Below are 22,224 nucleotides of genomic sequence, written 5' to 3'. Positions count from 1 at the left end.
TAGTTAGCAATCTTGTGCCTATACGAGGGATCTCTCTCCTTGAGTGGAGTGACACAGGGTCCCTGAGAGTTTGGCTGAGGACATAGGCAGGTATGGTCTGCAGACACTGCTGAAATGCCCGTGGGAGGAAGGCAACAGCTAGGCTCTGAAAATGCCGGAATTGGAGGGGCCATAGAGGTCATCAGATTATCTAGGCCCATTTTTCAGTTTGTTCCATACCATGAAGCTCCTCTGTTCAGTAAGTTCTTGTGAAGGGATCCGTAAGCACGGGAAGAAAGCAGAACCTTTTCAGCCACCCCCTCATCCCCGCCCTTCCGTACCTTGGCTTTGAGGAAGCCTGGGGCTCCAGGAGCCTGCCTTTGAAAACCACAGTCCCTGTCCAACCCTCTCACTTTAGGGGGGTGCTGTCCCACGGCTATGGAGTAGCCTGAGCCCTGGGGTGGACTCTTTCCTCCTGCCTCGGCAGCTCAGCTCCCGTCCAGGGGCCACTGGTGACAGCTGGGTGCAGCCCCCTGGGAGATGAGGGGCTCCCCCTCTGCAGGCAGTGCGTCGCTGGGGGAGGGGTGGCACGGCTACCTGGAAGGACTTGATGAAGGTCCACAGCAGGGTCCGGATGCCCTCCCCGCGGCTCAGCAGCTTGACCAGGCGCATGACGCGGAAGAGGCGGAAGAAAGTGATGGAGATGCGGGAGTTTTCCTCTGCACTCTGGAATCCATCGGCAACAGGAGGTGCAGTTAGCACAGAAGAGGAGGTGGGCAAGGAGGGGTGGGCCCGCTCTTGTGAGAAACAAGCCCTCAGGGAGGGTAGGGAGGAGGTCAGGGTGGGGTCAGCTGCACTAGGCTCTCTCCCCTGGTCCGCAGAGGCGAGGTCGGCTGCCCGCCTCTTCTGGGTAGACAACCTTCCTGTGGTCTGTGCAGAGCCAAGCTGTGCCCAGGCCCCTGTGCCCATGGCCCTGTTTTTCTGTTCTCCCCCTTTCCCTTCACCCCTAGTTCTCAATGCCCTGGATGGAGCAATGGGGGATTCCACAGGAACGACCATATGCTTTGGAACTTTCTAGGCCCAGAACCAGCTGCCCCCAGAGGCCCCCTTCTCTGGCAGGGTGCCGAGGACGCAGCCCCAGCTCATAGCCTGCCTGGTGTGGCACAGGGTACTGTGTCCAAGTGGGGCCCGGCTCTCTGGAGGATGCTGGCTGAGAGCTCAGGGCAGAGGGGCTGCCCACTGACGACACCTCGGGCCTCCTCTACTTCCCACAGCTCTTGCCCCAAGCTGGCTGCAGGGGTGGGATAGGATGGGGAGGAGGGGCGTTGCTGACTGTGGAGTGTCTGTTTTTGGCCCCTGCTCTGAAGCTCTTGTCCTCCTACTCACCTCTGCTCTGGGGCCTCTAGGAGGCTCCAACCCTCCCCAGGCTGTGCAAGACTCTGGAAGGGGTGGGGGTGTGGGGCAGGGTGAGGTAGGGAAGGCGTTCACTTGGGCTGAGCCCTAGATAGGTCCAGGCCCTGTCCTGCTCGGGGCAGATCATCTCGCTCTGTGGAGTCCTGGAGAGAAGGGGAGAGGGAGGGGACGGAATCTAGGCCAGGGCAAGCCGAGGTGGCTTTGTGATGTGCTGCTGTGGGGTCTGGGGCCAAAGGCTCACCCTCAGCTGTGGGACCTTCAGGAACCTGGGGGCTTGGGCACATGCCCGGCCAGGGCTCAGGAGCAGGACAGGCTGCCCTGTCACCCTCTGCTCCAGACCTGAGGACAACATGAACCCATCCCCCTTCCACCACAGAGGGAGGTAACCCGCTGGGGCTGAGGACGCTCACCCTTCCCCAGAGCTAGTGCAGCTCACCCACCCTGCTGGTCCTGGCCCCGGGAGAGAACAGACCCGCTGGGCTTCCTGTTACTCTTTCTGTCTGAGTGTCCCTCGCTCTGGCAGGAAGGCCTCCAGGCTGCCAAGGGGACCCCCATGGCCCCCTGTGCCCCATTCCACTCTTCCTCTTGCTTCACTCGCTTCATGTTTAATGACTTCCAGGTCAGACCCTTGACAATACTTGTGCCTTGCTTGTAGCCCCTGAAAATGTCACCGGCACTAAAGCCCTCGAGGGCTCACACGGCTTTTCCATTCTAACCCTGCAGCCTGTGCTGACCCTCACTGATGCTGGGTGGCTTCAGGGGACACTCACTTCACTGGGGCAGGGAAATGCAGAGGCAGCTTTTACATGTCCCTCCCTCCACCCTGGGGTGCTGCACAGAAACCAAGCCAGACAGGGTCTCTCCTGGTCTTCAGACCTTCCAGACAGGAGGGTCTGAATATTTCTTATACTTCAAAATCAGAGCTGCCTCCTCTCCTCCTGGGGCTCCTGTTCCCCTCAAGGCAGGGGACAGACCTGTGGGTGTTTGGGGCCTGCTACATGGGCTGATGAGGGGGCTCAGGGTGCACTGCAGGTGTGGTCCTGTCCTGTCCCTGGGCCTTGCCCGGCCTGTGCATCGCGAAGTCTTTGATGCCCTTAATCTCAGTTTTTCTATCACCTGTGTATGTACTTGAAATTCTATTTTCTCTCCTTCAAAGGAGGTTGTGTTCCCCCAGAGGAGTATGCAGGGGAGGCTTAGGGTTTTGTAACTCAGCTGTCAGTTCCACCTTGTTCGGGGAAGGAGGAAAAGAAGAAAGAACAAGCTTAAGTGGGGACTTCAGCTGTGAGTGTCAGAGGTTTAGAAGTTGGTGCTACAGGGGCATCTAGATATGATGACTTAAAAAAACCACCAAAAACCAGGCTTGCAGGGCAAATCCCTCTGGCCCTCAGGACCCCACATTGCCGCAGCTCCCTGATGCTGCTCTAGAAGGAGAAGGAAACACTGCCGTTTGTACACAGCAGCCTCCTTTAATACACCAAATGGCAGTGCAGTGGAGAAGCGAACCCACATGGCTGTCCCCCGAAGTGGGCAGGACACCGTGCTCCAGCCGGCCCCTCGGCAGCCTTGGCCCAGTGGGCGGAGTGCTTTGGGGAACACCACCAGCCCACCCCATCTTGCCTCCAGACTGCTGACTTTCGGGGCTTGGGGAACCAGCCCACTGGTCCTTCTAAAAATTTGCACTTGGCCCAGTTTTAAATGTGTGACAGCAATCTTTTGGAGGAGGCTGTTCCAAGGACACCTCAAGGTCACACTGAGTGGCATCTCTATCACTTTAGTCAAAGTGAATCACAGACGCCTACGACAGGAGTGGTCCAACCAACCAAGTTTGTTTTCCTGCTTCAAGCCTGCTGCAGAAAAGTGGGTATAGCCTAATTTCAACAAACTTCAGGAATTGGAAAAATGCAAGGGGCAACATAGTTGGAGTGACTGGGAGGGAATGCAACCATCCTGTCAGTGACAGGTCCCAGCTTAAGCCTTTTATGGTGACCTTACACTTGGAGCACAAGGGAGGCTTGGAGTTAAGAGATGTTGGGTAACACTGACCAGCAGGAAGTCATTGTGGGCCCTTCCGTCCCCTGGCTAGAGCACCTCTCTTTCCCCCGGCCCTGGAGGCCCTCAGCAGGGCTCTCACAGGGCCCTCTGCAGATTTCCCACATGGCATTCCAGTTAGAGACTTTAGCCAGTGGAGTCCTTGGGATGTTTAACAGGAAGTGGCCCTTGGGTCCAGTTCTCTCCCAGTGCTCATTAGATGGCTAAGTGAACTGCCACCCCCGGGAAAAGCTCAGGGAGGTGAAAGAACACCACTGCACAAACAACACCTCACAGCTCACGACAATGGGCAGGCAGGCACATGACAGACACAGTGGCCACATGCAGTGGGAGCCAGGTGGGCTCCCAGAGACTCTGGGGGTTGGGGTGGGTACAGGTGGGGGTGTCAGAGGGGGTCATAGAAGCTGGAAGCGTGGTCTGGAGGGTTGGTCTTACCATAGAGGGAGAGCATTGGGTATGTTCAGCTGGCTTTAAAGAAAGGCAGATAGAGATAAGCTGTAATGAGTCTCCGAGGAAGACGCTGGTATGTCAGGTCTTGGCTAACACAGGAGCAACACAGTGGCAGGAGAGGGCAAAAGGAAACAAGTGACAAAATACAAAGCGTGGGCCTGGCAGGTTCTGGGACAGCACCATGAGTGTGGGCCCTGCATCACAGGCCTCGCATCTAATGAGGACCCGAAAGGCACTCTCCTACCTGTGACCATCTCTGGCCGCGAATTCAATAACTCGCACCCATTATAGATGAGCAGGTGAGGTCTTCCAGATTTTGTGGATGGAAGCTTTCTTTTTCAACCAGCCGAGTGTTCTAAGGGAAGCTTTGAGGGCCTGTGCTGCAGCACCAGCTGGAGACAGAGGCCTCGCCTCCACCAGAGCCTGTCCTTGCCACACATATTTACCCAAAGGAGTCAAGGGTAATGGCCCCTCAGGTTTAGGGGAAGACTGAACTCTAGCTATCACTGAGGAGGAGCTAAAGAGGTGGCCCTCAACCGCCTCCAGAGCAGGGGCTAGCTCAGGGGCTCAGGCAGGAGATGGCCTTGCTTGGCTACTGGTCACTAGATGGGGGAATCCTGGCCATTGGCATGGAATAATGAGTGTTGAATTGTTTTTTAACCTTGAAAGCCCTGCACACAATTTAGGATATTACTACTAACACCCTAAGAAGCTATTCTCATGGGTCTGAGTGCTGAACCCAATTTGGGGTGGGAGCTGAGGATACTTCAGGGGAGTGTCACAGGGCCAGCCTCTGCCCAGTTCCTGGAGCCCAGACCCAGCCGTCTGAGCTGTGAGCTCTTACTACAGAGCCGTGACTGATTTTACCCTCCACTTCCAGATGGCTGCTCTTGCATTTCTGTTTTTAAGGTACAAACAAGGAAAACGTGTAATGGAATTTTCAAAGGATGGATATGTGCACAGCTAGACATTTGCTGCAGCCTGAAAATACTTCTTTGGGAACAGATTTCTCAGCAAATTCTCTTCTTTTTTCCATAGCAAGTTGGTAGATGTCCTTTTTGGGGAATGGTGGATCTATAGAGTGAGGTAAGGGAAGAAGGAGAGGGACACTTCTCTAGTCACTTACAGAACACATTCTAGATCTGCTCTGCTTCAGGAAGATTACTAGCTGCCAGGAGGGGTAGGGTCACTAGGACTGGGCTAGTGGGCTGAGACTGAACACAAAAACGAACATGAGCAGAGACTCGGACACACACACACACACACACACACACACACACACACTCGGACACACACACACACACACGGAATTTCTTGTCAAAGCACCGAAAGCCCTCTTCTGTTGGCGTATGGCAGTTACCCATGATGGCCAGGCCTAGGTACCCCGGCATCTTCCTGCCCCAGGCTGCTCCAGTGCTGTGCTCCTGTGTTACTGGAAGAGGAGTTCTGTGTTTCTCGGGCTTCAGTGGGGTGGGGAGTGGGAGGGCCAGAGGGGGTGCAGGGCATTAGGGGACCCCCAGGAGGCGTGGGCCATTGCTCCCCTCTTGGGTCCACCATGAAAACCACCACAGCTGCCCTTGAGTTCTGTGAATCCTGGGCAAATGCTAGAAGGTCTTTTGGGCCAATCCCATCCTAAATAGGACAATTCACAGAACCTACTTGGCTTACCTGGCCCAACTGAACCAACCTCTAGCCGTTTTAAAAATAAACTATTTTACTTTCCTTCTTCAACATTCAGAATTCTTCATTTGGGATTTTTAAACATTTAACTGTCTTTTCTCTTGCTGTTTTTTAGGCTTTATAGCTCCTGTTCAAGATCTCATCTATTTAAATCATTCTTCCCTTCAAGATTTAGCTTTAGGTCTGTTCTAATAATCTTGATTGTATTTTATTATTTTACTAATATGCACTAATTTAATAGTCCGTGCGGCATGTGTCTGTAATAGGAGACGAGCAGCAGTAAGCAGCAGCTGGAGGCAGTGGAGCGAGGGAGGAGGGGCGCCCTTGGGACCTCTGGGGCCCCCTGGCCCAGGCAGTGGTAGCTCTCCCAGGATCCTCACCACTGTGGGAGGATCTAGAGACTCACACGTTAACTAAGCTGCGCTGTTCAGAGGGCACTTGACTTGTTGGAGCATGTTGCCTTTAACATCTCACACAAACCTATTCTTACGCGAGGAACTATGTTTACAATACCCGAGGTCTCAGAAATAGATCAGCACTCATGGTAAAAGCAGAAAGCAGTCACGGAGCGGTTTCCCTGGGACAACAGAAGAGGTCCAAGACGCGGCCCTCGCCCTCAGAGGACCCGTCTGCTGACGCTCCAGCAGAGCCAAGGGCGTTTGCTAGATGGTCCCCTCCAGTCATGTGAGTCTTTGTGAGCTGGAAGGGCAGCTGGACCCACTGGAGCACTGTTCGCTGAGACAGTACACTGAGAAGTACACTCATGTACTTCCCACTCTCCTGCATACCTAGCAGGATGCCTTGAGAAACCTCCTGCATTGGCTCTACTCGACTCTAAATTCGGAATTAGCTGGTAGCCCAGGATACTCATGCCCTCAGTGTCTGACCCTTTCCCTACTCTGCTCCCAATCCCCTTGGGTTCATTTAAAGTGTCTCCACCATGGTCTTGCTGGGGAAGAAAGGGGTGGTAAGATTCCCTGAAGGCTGCGTCCCATAAGCCGTCCAGCACCCCCTTCTGTGGGGAGCCAGTGCGGCTGCTTCCCCAGCCGCAGCGTTCTGGGGATCTTTAATATGGCACTGTCTCCACTGACGGGAGGCACGGAGTCAATTTTTGAGCAGCCAATTTTTTCATCTTCATTTTCTAATGGTTTGTTAATTTTTAAGGATTTCAAGATATTGAGGCAACTAATTGGTCATGCAATGAGTATAAGTGAGATATGGAGTGACAACTATATTGCTCCGCATCTGAGGCAGGGGTGGGCATCTTTAGAAAGAGTGCTGGCGAGTGGCTCCAGATTGTGGGCTACGAGCAGACAGGAAGGAAAGGCCAGTTACCTCACTTCAATCTACTTATGCAGGTTGCCCTGGTCTGGTGTCATTGGCAGTGATGACAGGAATAGCATTGGGCAGCTAGAATTGAGTTTAGGGTCACATTAGAAGTATAGCCTCAGTGGACAGAGTCTGTTTCTAGAATGTCTCACTATTCCTTTTCACTGAGCTCATTTCTCTAGACCACGTTTAGGATGCCAAGGCGGGAACTGAGGGAGTGCTGGGGGCCAGCACGGAGAGGGTTCTCCTAGGTGAAGGGTCTTCTCAGGACAGAGGTGAGAGCCAGTGGGATGTGTTTCCCAGTTGTCACACTACACTTCCCCTCTGGAGAATGACAGGTGGCTGAAAAATAGTTCTTTGTAAGATAAAACAGGTTTTTAAAAAATTATGTTTTTAAAGCACAGCCAGGGGCAAGGAATTTAGGGGCTGGAATACTCAATCAAGTTGTCTTGCAGGGTATTCTCTTGAGATTAGGTGGTTAGAGAGCACTTTGAAGGGGTCACAAGCCACAGCTGAAACTCTCCTTGACATGTCAGCTTAGAAGGCGCAGGTCACCTTCAGATTTCCTCAGGGAAGGCTGGCTGGTGGCCCCACAGGAAAGGACTGCCTGGTCTCAGTGGCTGCCACTGAGACAATGCTGTAACATCAGGGCCACTGAGATCCCACGCTCCTCTGAAATAGGGCCAAAAGCAGTGTCATCGGGCATGTGAGTCTTTTACTGACTTCTCTGCTACAGAACCCTTGCTTAAAAAAAATATCTTGTCCATAACTTAGGGGTTGGATCTGATATAAATATCATTCCAAACCACCTGAAGGCCTGGGTCCAGCTGGCACCGCCTGCCCTGCCTGAGCTCTGCTTCTCTGTTTTCACTGTCTTTAGTCTCATCTCAATCTGATCTTCAGGACAAGATGGCTAGCGCTGTTGGGGCAGTGTCATGGTGTGCTGGAAGACTGAGGGGCTGGGCTTTGTTGGTGAGACCCCAGAGGTAATCCAGGCTGGGAGGACAGTTTTATCAGGTGGTGCACAGAGAGAGGACTGGGAATGACAGGAGTCAGGGGCTTCAGGGGCTGCCAGCTTCGTGGCCAGGACCAGCAAGTATAGGTTAAGGGGGCATGTTCATGCGGGGAGGAGGGGATCCTCATTATCCTTTTATCTCCTAAAGCCCTATAGATGTGGAGGAGCCTGGAGAAGCTGAATCTTAGAGCCACTGGAGATAGCAGCAGGGAAAGGAATTTTTTTTTTTTTTTTTTTTTGTCTTTTTCGTGACCGGCACTCAGCCAGTGAGTGCACCGGCCAGTCCTATATAGGATCCGAACCCGCGGCGGGAGCGTCGCTGCGCTCTCAGCACTGCACTCTCCCGAGTGCGCCACGGGCTCGGCCCAGGGAAAGGAATTTTAAGGAGGCCAAAGTAAAACATGTTTTAAATGGCAAACCTTCTAAAGTCGAATGAAAAGGCTGCTTGCTAAGAGAGATGCAAAGTTTAAATAAGCACAGTCAACTGGGATATACAGGGCTGAGTGTGGATGCCAGTGGCTTTCAGAATCAAGGGCAAATGCAGGAAATAGGGATAGTAGGAAGCAATTTTAAAGCACAATGCCCATTTGGTTCTGGTGTGAATGGAGAGATGCGAATGGATCTGTGAAGAGCAGCACTGAGCAGAGGAGGACTAGGCGGAAGGACAGGGAGGGAGGGAAAGGTCAGAACAGTGGGGGCAGAGCCAGAAGACGGGAGGGTGGAAGGTGGGAAGCACCCCCAGCCTCCACATCACCATGTTGGCTTTCACGTGCCTCCAAACTGAAATTCTAGCTGGCAGGAGAAGGGCCTTTCATGTATTTTTATATTTTCAGGTACATGGTTGAAATGCCCCTTCAGAACTCCCCTTGAGGTGGGGTCTTTGGCCCCAGGGGGCTGATGGCAAGGCACTGAGGGGGCTTGCTGGTTCCTGACTCTCCCTGGCTCTCCTTGCTGTGCTGGGCTGTGGAAGGCTGACACTGGTGATCTGTAGTGTTGGCTGCACAGTGGCCAGACGCAGTGTAAGCCTCAGGAGTCACTATGTATGTAGAATGCACCTGCAACTTGACAGCCCCCAGGTGCTATTACCTGCCAAAAACACGCGCTGAACAAGACTAATTACAAAATTGCCAGGGTGGATTTATCTTGCCCTGGGAGGGACAGCCAGTATCCAGTCATTCAGACAAAGAAAGGAAAACAAAAAACCCACGAGGAATAAATCTACCAACACCAATAATTCCATATGCCAGAGAGAGAGAGAACGTGAGTGCGCACACACACAAACAAGGTCAGAAGGAAACAGAAGAAAGGGAGAGAAAAAGAAAGAGCAAGCAGAGAGACAGAGATTCAGGACACACACGCACACACACACATGACCCTCAGGGGCGGGAGCCGTCACACGAGGCAGATGAGTGTCAACAGAAGTGGCGGTACTTTCTGAGGTGCTGGGGGCATTTTTGAGCCCATCCACAGTGCGGCTCTTCTCAGTACGAGCTCATGGAATCTTCTAGGTCCCTTTGCTTTAGAACCCTCAGGCAAACCCACCGCAGGTGCCTGCTGAGCCTGTGGGAACTGAAGCCACATACACTGGCGAGGCACGGATGGCCGTCTGGCCGAGCCGAGGGGTGTTGTGACAGCTTCCCTCTACTCTTGTATTTTAGAAGGAAGGAGGATGGATGTGGGTCGAAAAGATGAGACCAGGGAAGGAAAGGACATAAAATTAGAGGAAAATAAAAAGCAAAGTGGTCTTGGTCAGGAGGCAGTGGGCAGGGGCGTCAACGTGTCATGCTGCAGGGATGCTCGGGTGACCTACTATCCAGTTGAATTCAGGACCCACGACAGGCTGCCATAGCAAAGAGTTCCCGCGACCTTTTGGGTCAGTCCTACAGGATACCTCTAGGCAATGGCATTTAAGGAAACGCGCTGTGCCAGGCCACTCTGTCAGGCCTGTCTCTCTGCCTCTTACTGTGTCTGGCCTTGTAGTGGCTACAGGCCACTGCCACACAGCAAGCCTCACCCCACAGGCTTCCAGGCTCCTCCATTCCAGCTGGACTGCTGCTGGTCAGATGTGCTGTCTCACGTCTAGGAATGAGGGTGGTTCTGTTAAATCTCTTGGGCCAGCCTTATTTCTAAGCAGAGTAGAAAACTACCTTTGTAGAATAGCTAGAAGGGTGGAGGGTGGGGAGGTGTCTACAAGAACATCCTCCCACTCAGGTGTCAAATCCTGAAGTCTCACCTTAGTTACACTGAAAATGCTTTAGGTTGAGCATTACCTTCTTTTCAAAGATAGAATTATTTTTTGGAAGGGTGACGCACTGAGTCACTAGCACCGTAGTGTGAATTAATATGTTGGAATCACCTCATTCTTAAACAAGACCCCTTGGCAGCGTCAGTTTTGCTGGAGGGTGGGGTGTGGTGCTGGAAGTGGCAGGGAACTCTGAGGGCCACAGGAGGAGGGACCCAGCTATGGGAAATGGAGTGTAGGGGCATAGCTGTCCTGAGCCACCAGTCTTGATTTGATCTGTCTACCCTAGAACTAGCTTAGGCCACACTGGCCATTGTCATGTGGACAGCATCTGGCAGCAGTGCCCTATGAGCCCCTGGTAAAAGCACAGGGGACAGGTTCGGGGCTGGTCTTGTTGTGAAAAGCCATGAAGTTGTATCCTGCCTTTGGCCTCTGGTGTCCTCCTCAAATTCGTGTACCCCAGACACTCTCACACCTAGGTGCTCAGCGTGTTTGAGGAATGAAAGGAAACGGGCCTGGGCTGGGTGGTCTCCAAGCTGTGCCCACATCTTTCCACCTCCCACAGCTCTGGGGGCTCAGCCTTGCCTTTCACGTGCCCGTTCTGGCCCCTCCTCCACAATGGCAGGCAGCAGGGAGCCAGGCCTGCTGGCCACGTGAGCCTGTGGGTAGAGGGATGGAGGGGCTGGAGCTGGGCGGCTGAGTGTGCAGCTCCCTCGTGACCCAGGGTCCATACCTTCCCTCCATCCTTCCAGGAGCTGAAGCCAGAGCAGGAGCCAAACTTGCCTTGTTATCTCTATGGGGAGCGAGTGAGGGACAGTTATCATCAGTCGTCTGTGCCTGTCGGTCTACGGTGGAGAGGTACTGAGGGGGAAAGTCTTCGGGGACTGGAGGTGGGGAAGATTTGGGGCCAGAATCCTCACGTCTGTCCCTGGACACTTCCTGCAGCCGAGTCCCAGCCCAGCCTGTCTCGGCACTGCTCTCCCCCATGCCTCACCCTCCTGCCATGCTCATCTGCGAGCTGCAGGTGCTGCCTGGGCAAGGGGAAGCGACGCTGCCTGCTGCTTCCCTTGTCCTTGTCTTCTGGGCCCTGTCGGTCAGGCATATGAGTCCTGGCTGTGCAGACCGCCTTCTGAGCCTCCCACCGGCACCCAGTCCTCCGGGTCCAGCCTCAGCAGCACCAACAGGCACAGAGCAGGTGCGTTAAGCAGCTCTGCCCAAAGTCACTTTGCAGGAGGGCATCAAATGCAGGCCTGGGAGCTGCAGGAGCCACAGACCCTGCCTCAGCCAGCGCCAGGCAGCGGCCAGTGTGGCCCAGGAGTTTAGCCAATGTGCTCTGTGGAAATGTGAGGGTTAATTCTCTCACAGAGATGGATGTGAATCCCAGATTTGCCACCCATGTGCTGTGTGACCTTGGGCAGATTGTTCGCCGTGCCTGAGCCTCCATCTCCCTACGTGGAGGATAACATCCCAAGGAGTTAATGCGATCACGGGCATAATGTCCTTAGCATGATGCCTGATCCGTGCTCATCCGAGCAGCCCTTGTGTCTTCCTCTCCCTTTCCTCCTTCTCACGGTCCTCTCCCTCCTTCCCGCCTGACCTTGCTCCTAAGCAGCTAAGCTCACAGCCAGCACCACGTTCTACACCAAGGCCCAGCGTCTTGGCACCCAAGCAATGGTTCCGCTCTCCTCCCCAGAGCCTTGCCCGAGCCCCGGGGCCAGTGCTCTCCCGTGCCAGCCTTGGTGCCTGCTCCCTTCCCGAAGGCTGCTCTCCGGCTCTTCTTTCTAGAGCCTCCACACCTGCCACACCAAAGCTGGGGCAGCCATTCTCACAGGCCTTGGGAGCCCTAGGAAAGGAAATGCCACTCTAAAACCTGGCGACATGAGGAGGGGGACTGAAACATCTACTTCAGGTACTAGAAGGTATCCAATCCAGAGTCAAAGAGACCTGAAGTTGCAAGAGACCATCTCCAACCCCTGCCCCATTTGTATCTAAGGCAATTGAGGTCCAGAAAAGGGGGTGAACTGCTCTAAGTCACCTGGCTATATAGTGCCAGAGCCACAAACATAACCAAGGCTTTTTTTACTTTCACACTTGGAGAATACTTCTCTATACCCGCAATGCAAGAATCTAGGCCTCTCAGCACTTTCTATACTTTAAAATACAGAACGAAGAAGAGTGTTGGCTAAGGCTGTGGGCCCAAGCACCCACATTGATTCCAGCTCGGGACACTAGGGAGCAGTTTTTGATGCTATAGTGACTTGCATTAACAACCACGTGTTTTCCCTCTGGAAGATATGACCTCAGACCCAAGAAGTAAAGAACTAGAGAACGCCCACAGGCTGCCTGAGAGTGGCCCGAAGTTGCACTCCGACCACACCCGGCACACGGAGGAGGAGATGCTCCAGGGGAAGACACCGAGACACAGGGCAGGGCCTGTGGGTGGCCTCCAGTCACACCTGCTGTTGTTCAGGGGCATGCCCCAGGGTGAAGAGGACTTAAGCGCATGTTCCTGGCTCTGCCTCGCCACGGCCCACCATCCCCTCTCTCGGCCGGCCCTCTGTCCTGGCTGTGAGCCCCACCATGTACTGGCAACTCCACACCCGGGCCCCAGGCTTCTGTGCCCTCCCTGAAGTCTGAGGGACACGCCCAAACCCTGCTCTCACTTTGCCCCTTGAAACAGGCTCCGCCTGCGACCCCACCCTGCACACCAGTCCACAGCCTTGCCGGATGCCCAGTCTGTCAGGAAATGCTGCCACTCCACTTCCAGGACACACGGAGGGGCCGCCATTCTCACCACTTCTGATGCTACCACTTTCTTCTAAGCCACCATGGTCCCCCTGCATTGCTGTGTCTGCCTTCTACATGGTCTCCTGGCTTCCACCCTTGGCTCCTGTTGACAGCTGGGTGGGCCTTCAAACCCAGATGGCCCCTCTGCTCAAAGCCACAAAGGCAACCCCCCCTCGCTCTGCACCCGTGGCCTCTCGAACACCATCCCTCTCCTTCCCCTGCTCAGTTTGCACCAGCCACACCGGCGGCTCCTCTGCCCTGGAACTCTCCTCCCAGTGTCCTCACGCTAGCTCCTCAATTCCTTCCTGGCTTCACTTTGTTCAAATGTTGCCTCCTCAAGCAAGCCCATCCTATTTAAAACAGCACCTGCCTCTACCACCCCAGCACCTCCGGTCCCCTTGCCCAGCACTACTTTCTTTTCTAGAGCTGTCACCACCTTCTTGTATGGTCCCCTTGTCTTCTGTACTTACTGCCCTGCTCTGAAAGGCAAGCCCATGAGGGCAGGGCTTTTGTCTTGCCCCAAGATGTATCACAGATGTTTGAAACAGTGGCTGGCACAGACAGCGAGGCTATAAATACAGTGGGATTCCTAGGATTGGTGGGAAATCTGTTTCCTGAGGGGGGCACCCACACCTGGCACAGGCAAGGAGGAGCAGGGATGAGTTTAAATGTGGGGCACATTTTGGGGGAGTTAGGACAAACAGGGCACTTGGTGAGGGGACTGAGAGTTGATTCCTGTAGGTTTAAAATGTCAGAGATGATGGGTTACAGGTGAGAAACCTCACGAGGCTAGAAGTGTGGACTCCTAAATAGACCATATGTCTGGGAGTGTCTTGTGATGACAACAGGACTGGAAAACTCTGGGGAGGCCTGGAGGTGGAAGGTCCTGCCTCTGAGAACAAGCATTATTGCTCATTCAATTTGTCGTCCATGATCCTGGCCACTCCAGGAGTGCAGGGTTAGGCCAGAACTGTGCTTCTGGAACAGGCCTATTGAGGCTGCAGAGTCATGGGCAGTGGTCAGTAGGCTTGGACTTGCTTTGATCAGGTTGTACCTGTCATGGCCCCTAACAGTGTCTGTGGGTTGTGAACGACAGACTAACGAAATGGTCTTGGTTAGAGACTAGGCCCTCCCAGTTATCCCACCAGGGTTTTAGAAAGGATGTCATTACTTGAGTGCCACAGCCTCTGCATGCCACAGTACTCACAGCTTACCCCGAGTTTTAAATAGATACTCTCATTTGAGCTTCAGCACACATCACCATAACGTTGTCTTCCTTGACAGATGAGAGACAAAGTCTCAGGGCGTTTTGGTTAACACTTGGACAGGAAGACCAGCAAGTCTCAACAATTTGCCAGTGTTCCGACTTCAAGTCCAGAACTTCCTCTTCCAAACTGCCTTCCTGCCTAGGGTGATGTTACATTTGCTCCTTTTTGTTCAGAAGCCACTAGTTATGTGGGAGAGGGGAGAAAGCAGTCCAGAAGTAAGGGTAGGGTCTCTGGCCACCTCCTCTTGCTCTCAGTCACATGCACTGAGGCCATTCAGTGGGACTGCAGACCCAGCTCCTCAGGTGGAAGAGTGCAGAGTGTCTGGCAAGGGATGAGGGGAGGTTGGGAGGAGAGAAGTGCATCAAAGCCCAAGGGTGGGCTGGTAAATTATTTATTTAGAAAGTGAAAAAAACAAAAACGCAAAAAACCTGTGGCTATTTAAAATACAAATCACAGGAAGTAAGGTTTGAATAAATCCTGGCCAGTGGGAGTAGACCAGAGGGGAACACGTGTGTATGTTTATGAAAGGTCGTGGTGGGTTACAGAGATCAAGGACCTCTGGCCTAGGGAGAAGTGAACGAGCCTGGATCCAGCGGTGCGGATGGAGAGACACTATCTCTCCACCATCACTGTTAGCATTAGCACGTGGGGAGGAGAATCCTCGCCTGTCAACTTCACAGGGTAGGGGAGAGTTAAATGAGGTAGCGCAAACGTGGGCTGTCTGGAGAATGCCATCATACGAATGTGGGGTCTGCTTGATGATCTCAGTTCCTTTCTTCTCCTGCACCCTCCCTCCCTCCCCTCCAACACAGCTACATTTTCTATAGAAATTTTATATTCTAGAAAAAAATTTTTTTGCTTTTTCTTTGAAAAATGTGAACAGTTTAGGAAAGTATGGCAGGTAGAGTGATATGGACCTTGCCAACAGTGAAAAGAACCCGAAGCATCCTCTGGGACTGCAGTGGGACCTCTGCATCCCAGGGCAACTAGCTGTCACTTTCCTGTACCTTCCTGCTGCGGGGCTCTGAGTGTCTCTGCATGGGTTTTCACAGGGTCTGCACTGCTGTCTATAAGAGGAAGTCCTCTTAAGGCATAGCCCATGGCTGTCATCTCTTTCCTGTTTGTTTCCCCACAGTTCCCCCGTGCAGAGCACTGCACGGTCCAGGCTGTGCACAGAGCTGTGACCTTTACATACATGGGCTTAGAGCTCATCCAGCCTGTGAAACTGGGAGTACATTCAGGAAGGGGGAGGCGCTGAGGGGAGGGGGCTCAGAGCATGAATAGGAAGACTGGCTTTTTGGAATGATCTGAAGATTTACTGTATGAAGTTAAGGGAGAGTGTACACACATACACGCACACACTCACACACCACGAGACAAAGACAGCCCACTGTTCTTGGAGACAGAGGGGCAGAAGGGCAATGGAATCTGGAGCTATTGGGTGAGCAGGGAGGGGCGAGAGGCTATTGGAGGGGACACATGGAAAGCATAACAGCCTCCTCCCAAAGCCCACCTGCTGGGAGAGAAGCAGAGGGGCTTCCAATCCAGTGAGATCAGGCAGGTAAGATGACTTGTCAGTTCATCTGAGTGGGGAGGGGGAGGGGGGATGCACGGGAGGCGGGGGACTTTGGGAGGGTTGTTTCAAATATCTTAGATCAAAACTCTAAAGCGTCTGCTCCGTGCTGTTATTCAATGGTTCAGTGCATCAAAGGTTTATGCAAACATTACCAAGTCTCTTAATTAAGGAAAAATAATGATGAAAAATTAAACAACACATGTTAAAGACTAACCGCAAGAGGCTTTGCCTACAGATAAAGAGAGAAGATTTAAACATGCCAGGTAACAAAAAGACATGTGCAGAAACTGGTAGGAACTGTATAGGAGGAGGCAACTCAGGTGGGCGGAGAAGGCGGCCGAGCCCTTGTGGGGCTGGGGCTCTGCCCGGGGCCAGGGAGCCAGGGGAGGGCTAGCAGGGGTTGGGGAACAGGGTGGGGGTGGGGGGAGGCCAGGCAGGTGCATGAGTCAATCCCCTGTGGTGGTTCCTGTGCGAGAGTGAGGTGCTCACATGGAGTCTGCTTCCATAGCAACTGGGGGAAAAGCCCCTCAGAAGAGCTCTTGGTAGTTCACCCAACCACCTGGTTCTTTAGCTTGTCCAGAGAGGAGGGCACAAACAAGAGTCTGAGCATGATGGTTCCCTTCTTCTCTCTCACATGAGCTTGCAGGGGTCAGGCTGCCTGCACGAGCTGCTGATGTGGAATTGAAATAGAGCCCATTCACCATGAAGATAGTGCGGTGGTCTGGGGCCAGGGTGGGCTATGCTGACAATGCAGGCAGAGGCCTAGCCTCAGCTGCGAGCATGCCACTTTGAGAGAGCTCCTCTCCAAGATGCAAGAGGGGAGAGGCAGCGACCTGGAGGTGAAGGTGGGGGTTTAAGGAGGATTGGGTCCCTGCCCCAGCAGCTGCCCAGAAGTTGTAAACATCCTCTTGTCCTCACTCCATGATCCCCATAGCTGCATCCTCCCATACAGTGTGAGTCATGCCAGGCTGATTGTACAGGGAGAGAGGAAAAAATGCAGCAATCAACACTTAAAAGGAGAAGGGAAGTCCTAATGCGTTCCAAAAAAGTTTTAAAAAAAAATTAAAGAAAAAAATTAAAATTTTTCAAAATAAAGCGACAAGAAAAAAATCCTTTAAACCAATTTAAACAAACTAATAAAAACAAAATAAAAATAAGGTGGGGAGGAGGAAATAAAATGAAGGAAAAAAATTAACTGGGAGAACAGATGAGTGTTAGAGCAGGCACGGACAGTTAGGGACAGACGCCATGTACTTACGTTTACCTCGGTGATTGCTATATCAACAATGCTACCCACAACAATCAAGGCGTCAAATGTATTCCATGCATCACAGAAATAGTGCTGCATGGGGCAGAGGAGCCGAGGAAAAGAGAGAGAGAAGAGGGAGAAAAAAAAAACCAATAACAAAGGAGAAAAACAAAACAAAAGGGAAGAGGAAAAATGAAAAAAAAAAAAAAAAGCATGAAAAGGAGGGAGAGAAGAGAAAAAAATGAGAAAAGAAAGAGGTTACGTGGGCGTATTAAATACTCTCTTACCACTACAGTTCTGGCGGCTCAAACCTGGGTACCCTGGTTTTCGCAAGGTGGAGAGGCCTGGCAAAAGCTGGGTTAGTTCAAAGGTTACGCCGGGGTGCGGCCGCTGGGGTGCGGCCGCCGGGGAGGGGCCGGGCAGTGCCTTCCAGCGCGCTGCCTGCTCCCTCCGGTCGGCTCCTGCTCTCGGGTCCAGCACAGCTGGGCAGAGCTGGGACCAGCGGAAAAAAAGGAGGAGAAGCTCCCACTTTTTTTCCCCACAGGACGACGGCAGGTTCAATAAAAAGCATGACTGGAGGCGGGTAAAAACAGGAAATTAAAAATAAAAATAAAAGGAGGCAAAGAGAGAGTGTGAGAGAGAGAGAAACAGAGGAGGCAGAGGAGGAAGGAGGGAGATTTCCTGGGGAGGGCAGAGTAATACTCACATTAGTTTCACTGAGAATGACGTCAATTATGCTGCCAATTACGATGAGGAAGTCAAAAACATTCCAGGGATCACTAAAGTAACCCTACATAAGGGAGGGGCAGGCAGGACGGGGATTAAAAAGGAATGTTAGACAGACAAGAACAGAGCAACACCACCACCAGAATCACTGTCCAGGCTCCTCAGTGCTGCTGCTGGAGTTGCGAACACCCTCACTGTGGCCAGGAGCCCCGAAGGGAAGGGACGCAGGGAGGCGGGTAGCCCAACCTCCTGTCCACCCTCCCTTGGCCACACGGCCCCCATCCTGCAGATCCTCCCTGCCTCCCCCTTTCACAGAGGCCCTTTCCACTTCCCATCGGGGACAGGAGTGGGTGGGGACAGTGCAGGGCAAGTGGCAGTGGGCTGGGACCCAGGAGTATGGGTCCACATCCAGCACCCCTGCACCCCTGGTTCTCTTCCATCAGGAGGGCCTGCCTGGAGGGAAGGAACACAGGTGTGTGGCCCCTTAGAGGTGAATGGGCGGTGGTCCCACGGTGAAGCTGGGAATAAAGAAGGCCCTGGACACCACAGCAATCAGTGTGGCCTGAAGGGTGGTTACCTGAGCTCAGAGGTGACTCATGGAAAGCTCGGAAATAAAAAAGAATCGAATCACTGAAACAATACCTATAACAAGCTGGACTCTGTGCGGAGTGAATCAGGGTAACCCTTGTTCCTACATGCCCAAATGTTTCTAGGGATGGTTCTACCCTGGCAAAGGCTGTGCTAATGGAGAGGAGACAATCGAGGTCGGTCTCACAGTCTGGTAGTGTCTTACGTGGCTCCAGATGGTGCTTTCTGGGATGTCTCCTAAGCACCTCCCCAGGTTCCTTCCCTAACATCGTCATTCTGACGCAGGGTCCTACTGAAATGCAAATGCCACCCAAAGTGAGAGAAGTTATGGAAGCCCTTCCTGAGAGCAGGTTTGGTAGGGCAGGCTGGGTAGCCAGTGTGGGGACACTGCCTTCTTGGAAAGGGAAAAGGCAGTGGTGCCACGGAGGAGAGATGCTGGCATAGGAGGGGAAGACCAGGGTCCTGACTTCACCACTTTGTCCTGTAGATGTAGATTTTATTTGTTTGATACCATATCTGGAGAAGAGATGAGCATTCTTGAAAGACTTTTCTTTGAGGTACTTGGACAATTGGTCAACCAAGAAATAGACTGTCCCAGAGCACTAAAGGATCTCAAAGTCCTGGGTGGGTGAATTCTTTACAAATAGCAGAGGGGTTGCTTGGGTCTGGACCATTTCCTTTTGGGAGGTGTGGGATCTGAGAGAGCAATGTTCTGTGAGCACATAGGGTATATACAGTTCAGGAAACCCCAGGAACAGGGCAGTTACATTGCCCATGGGTGGAGTGGAAAGGACCTAGCAGTAAAGAGATTTGTCTTCCTTAAGAAAGAACATTTGCTCCTTTAGTTCTTTAACGAATATTCTGCAAAGCAGACAAGACAGGGCTGGCTGCATTTGTTCAGTAGGACCAGCATTTTCCTGTTCCCTGAGCTACCAGGAGATGGGCTTCTAGAGGCTGGTGAGTGTGAACACGGAGGCCCTCGAGGGCTCCCCAGACCTCTCTCCCTAGCTCTCTGAAGGCTGCCAACTCTCCCTTTTAATTTTTTACTCACAAGAGCCACAAATCTGTGTTCTTCCGTTTCCTCCTGGCTCTATTTGGCTAGCTCCCTTAACTTCCCACTTCCCAGCCATGCCCTCTTTCCAAGGGACCTCAAGACATGCTGTCCCAGGGCTGTTATTCTTAGTGTGGGAGGTCAGGCCATGGGGAAGGGTCTCTTGGTTCCCAGGCATTTCTGCCAGAAGAAAACAGAAACGCCACTGCGGAGACTTTGGACAGCCAGACTTGGGAAGCGGATGTTGGCCAGGGTGTGGGTTAGGTGAGGGTCAGCTTGAGATTGTGGTGTTCTTGTTGGCTTCCCAGGGTGTTTTCCTAAATATACCAGAGCCTTTGAGGCAGAGAAACTTCTCTCCCCGACTTAAGTCACATGCTATGAGCAGGAGACAACCAATTCACTCTCAAAGTCTCAGTATCATTCACAGGCAAAAGGAGAGCGCTGGCTTTCGGGGGAGGGGGCAAAGCATGAAGACCCCAAATGAACAGTAAATGTGCGTGTTTTTAAAAGTTAGATATTGGAAAACGCTGGGGGACTGTCTCTAGATACAAATACCTTCTTTGTGGTAAAGCAATTTCAGAAGGGAGGGGGGTCAAGGAAAAGGGAGAGAAACAGGAGCAAGAGCAGATCCAGGAAGGCTCAGCATCGGCCTAGAAAACGTGGCAACAGAACATTATTTGGGTATGAGGGTGGGAGGAAAGGCAGGAAGGTGAAGTCGCAGTGCTCGAGAAATGAGGGTGAGTTGGAATCTTTTCACCCACCAGAGAGACCTGAAACAAAGTGGGTGAGCTGGCCTTGGTCTGCAACACCTCTGAGGGACGAGAAAGGGGAAGGAGGAAAGGCAGAGAGCAGAGCAGGGCTACGCGTTGAAAACCAGATAAACACGCAGGTTAATCAGCTGTCACACCTGGGGAAGGGCTGCTACCGAAAGGGACCCTGTCAGCCTCCTGCTTGTGTGTCCCTGGTCACCCCCCTCTTGGACTTCTTTGTACATGTGCAGATGCCAGGAGGGCAAGAGACAGGTGGCTCCCCCTTGCCACAGCCGGCGCCTGTGTGAGGCTTCTGCTGGATTAGGATTGCTGGGCGCTGTTGGGATTAGTGCCTCACCTGTACCTCTGCCCACCTAAGGCTGAGGCACTGGGGCTTTACCTGCCCTCTTTGTCCTGTGGCAAACTACCTGGTGGGCCTCCACCGGCTGCAGAAACCAACCAGTTCCCTTGTTGTCAAGGGCTCATGTGGACCCAGCCCTGAGGGCTAGAATGCAGGGGGGTGAGGGAGCATGTCTGGAGCTGACAAGGTCCCTTTAAGAGGCAGCTTTCACCCTGGCCCATGCACCCACCTTCCCGGCCCTCTGTCCCATGAGCCCAACAGTCCACTGAGCCGGACCATGAAGATGGTTCCAGACGCAGCCTTCAGGTCTCCTTTCCTTTTGTCAGCCTCCTTCTCCCAGAGTGGAGCCCCTCCAACAGCCCCTTCCTCCCACCCGTTCCACACCCATTCCCAGAAACAAAGCCCATATCCTCTTCTATGCTGGGCAACACGTTGTCCGAGGCCATATTCTCCACACCTGGCCACATTCCTCAGTGGGAAGGACCTGGGAGGAATATTTCTTGCCGTTTTTTCGCGCTCTCTCTCTCTCTCTCACACAAACACACTTGTCCTTGTGCACCCCTCATTTGCTGGAAACCACTGGTAATAGAGGTTTTGAGGGTGTAATGGAGGAGGGAGGGTGGGAAATAATCATAGACTTTTTTCCTTAAGAAATCAGTTTGGCCAGGAGCCAGGTTATACCCATCACTCCTTTCTCTGGTGACTGAGTCCCAAATGGTTGGGAGTCAGGGCTGGGGAAGGAATTTTCCAGGCCCTCCTTGAAGTGGTGAACCAAACCTCTTGATGCCCAACTCCTCAGAGTCACGCAGGGAGGTCACCTGAAGGGACGGAGCCTTCCCCTGGTGTCCCCAATTGCTACAGATTAAGCAGATTTTCCCTTTCAAATCCCCAGCCTCTGGGGTGAGTGCAAAAGATGGGCCTCTCCTCTGGCCATCCCAGGGAAGGTCTCATGTGCAGCCACCTGGGCAGAGGAGCAGCTGCCACCAGCTGATCTGTATGTGGCTGCTTGTACCCCAGGCCAGAACCCCTTCTCCTGATGGCTGCATAGCCTCCACTCCCTGATTGGCATGGGCTGAGAAAATGTAGACCAAATTGATATTAGCTTCAGCAAACCATTATTAGAAAGGAAAAATTTTGCAATGGCATCATGTGATGCATTTTACATGCACAAGAATTTTCGATTTTCTTCTTTGGATTATCTGTGCCCTGATTCAGCTCCATCATTGCAGATATACCAAGTTGAGAGAGGCAGGGTAGTGGTTAAGAGTGTGGTTTCTGGAGGTGGACTGCCTGGGTTCATATCCTACCTCTGCCATGTAATAGCTGGATAACCTTGAGTGAATAATGTAACCTCTCTGTGGCTCAGTTTCCAACCACAGGGCTAAGGTGAGGATTAACCGGGACTATACAAGCAAAGCACCTAGACCTGTGCCTGGTCTGAAGTAAGCTCTACATATGAGCTGTGGTCATTGTCAGCTAGAGCTGATCTGCCTCCCTCCTACTTACATAGGACTCACAGGTTCAGTTTTAGGCGCAGGACTGAGCAGAGGGGATGCAAAGCCTAGGTGTGTGGGCGGCGGGGGGAGGAAGTTGAAGGCCTTTTCTGCTCTCCTCCGGGTCACCAGCACTAAGACTTTCTGGAGTTAAGTCTGGCTGGTACTATTTGAGATTGGTGACTTTGGTTAGACTTAAGTTCATGTAGACAGTTGACT

The 22,224-nt window shown here is 52.8% G+C and overlaps 1 protein-coding gene across 1 annotated transcript in view; it reads right to left on the bottom strand.

Moving 5' to 3' along the window:
- CACNA1C (calcium voltage-gated channel subunit alpha1 C) overlaps positions 1–22,224 on the bottom strand; it is a 609,830-nt gene that overhangs the window by 38,062 nt on the left and 549,544 nt on the right. The window contains exons 31-34 of the mRNA XM_063076446.1: positions 17,744–17,827; positions 17,047–17,130; positions 3,877–3,909; positions 577–705 (exon numbers count right to left, since the gene is read on the bottom strand). Of these exons, the coding sequence (XP_062932516.1) occupies positions 577–705; positions 3,877–3,909; positions 17,047–17,130; positions 17,744–17,827 (330 nt within the window). The remainder of the gene's footprint in view (positions 1–576; positions 706–3,876; positions 3,910–17,046; positions 17,131–17,743; positions 17,828–22,224) is intronic.

This window comes from Cynocephalus volans, chromosome 1 (assembly GCF_027409185.1).
Source record: "Cynocephalus volans isolate mCynVol1 chromosome 1, mCynVol1.pri, whole genome shotgun sequence".
NCBI classification, from domain to species: Eukaryota; Metazoa; Chordata; class Mammalia; order Dermoptera; family Cynocephalidae; genus Cynocephalus; species Cynocephalus volans.
The sequence above is the reverse complement of the archived record's forward strand: the minus strand, read 5'-3'. Positions and strand labels throughout refer to the sequence as shown.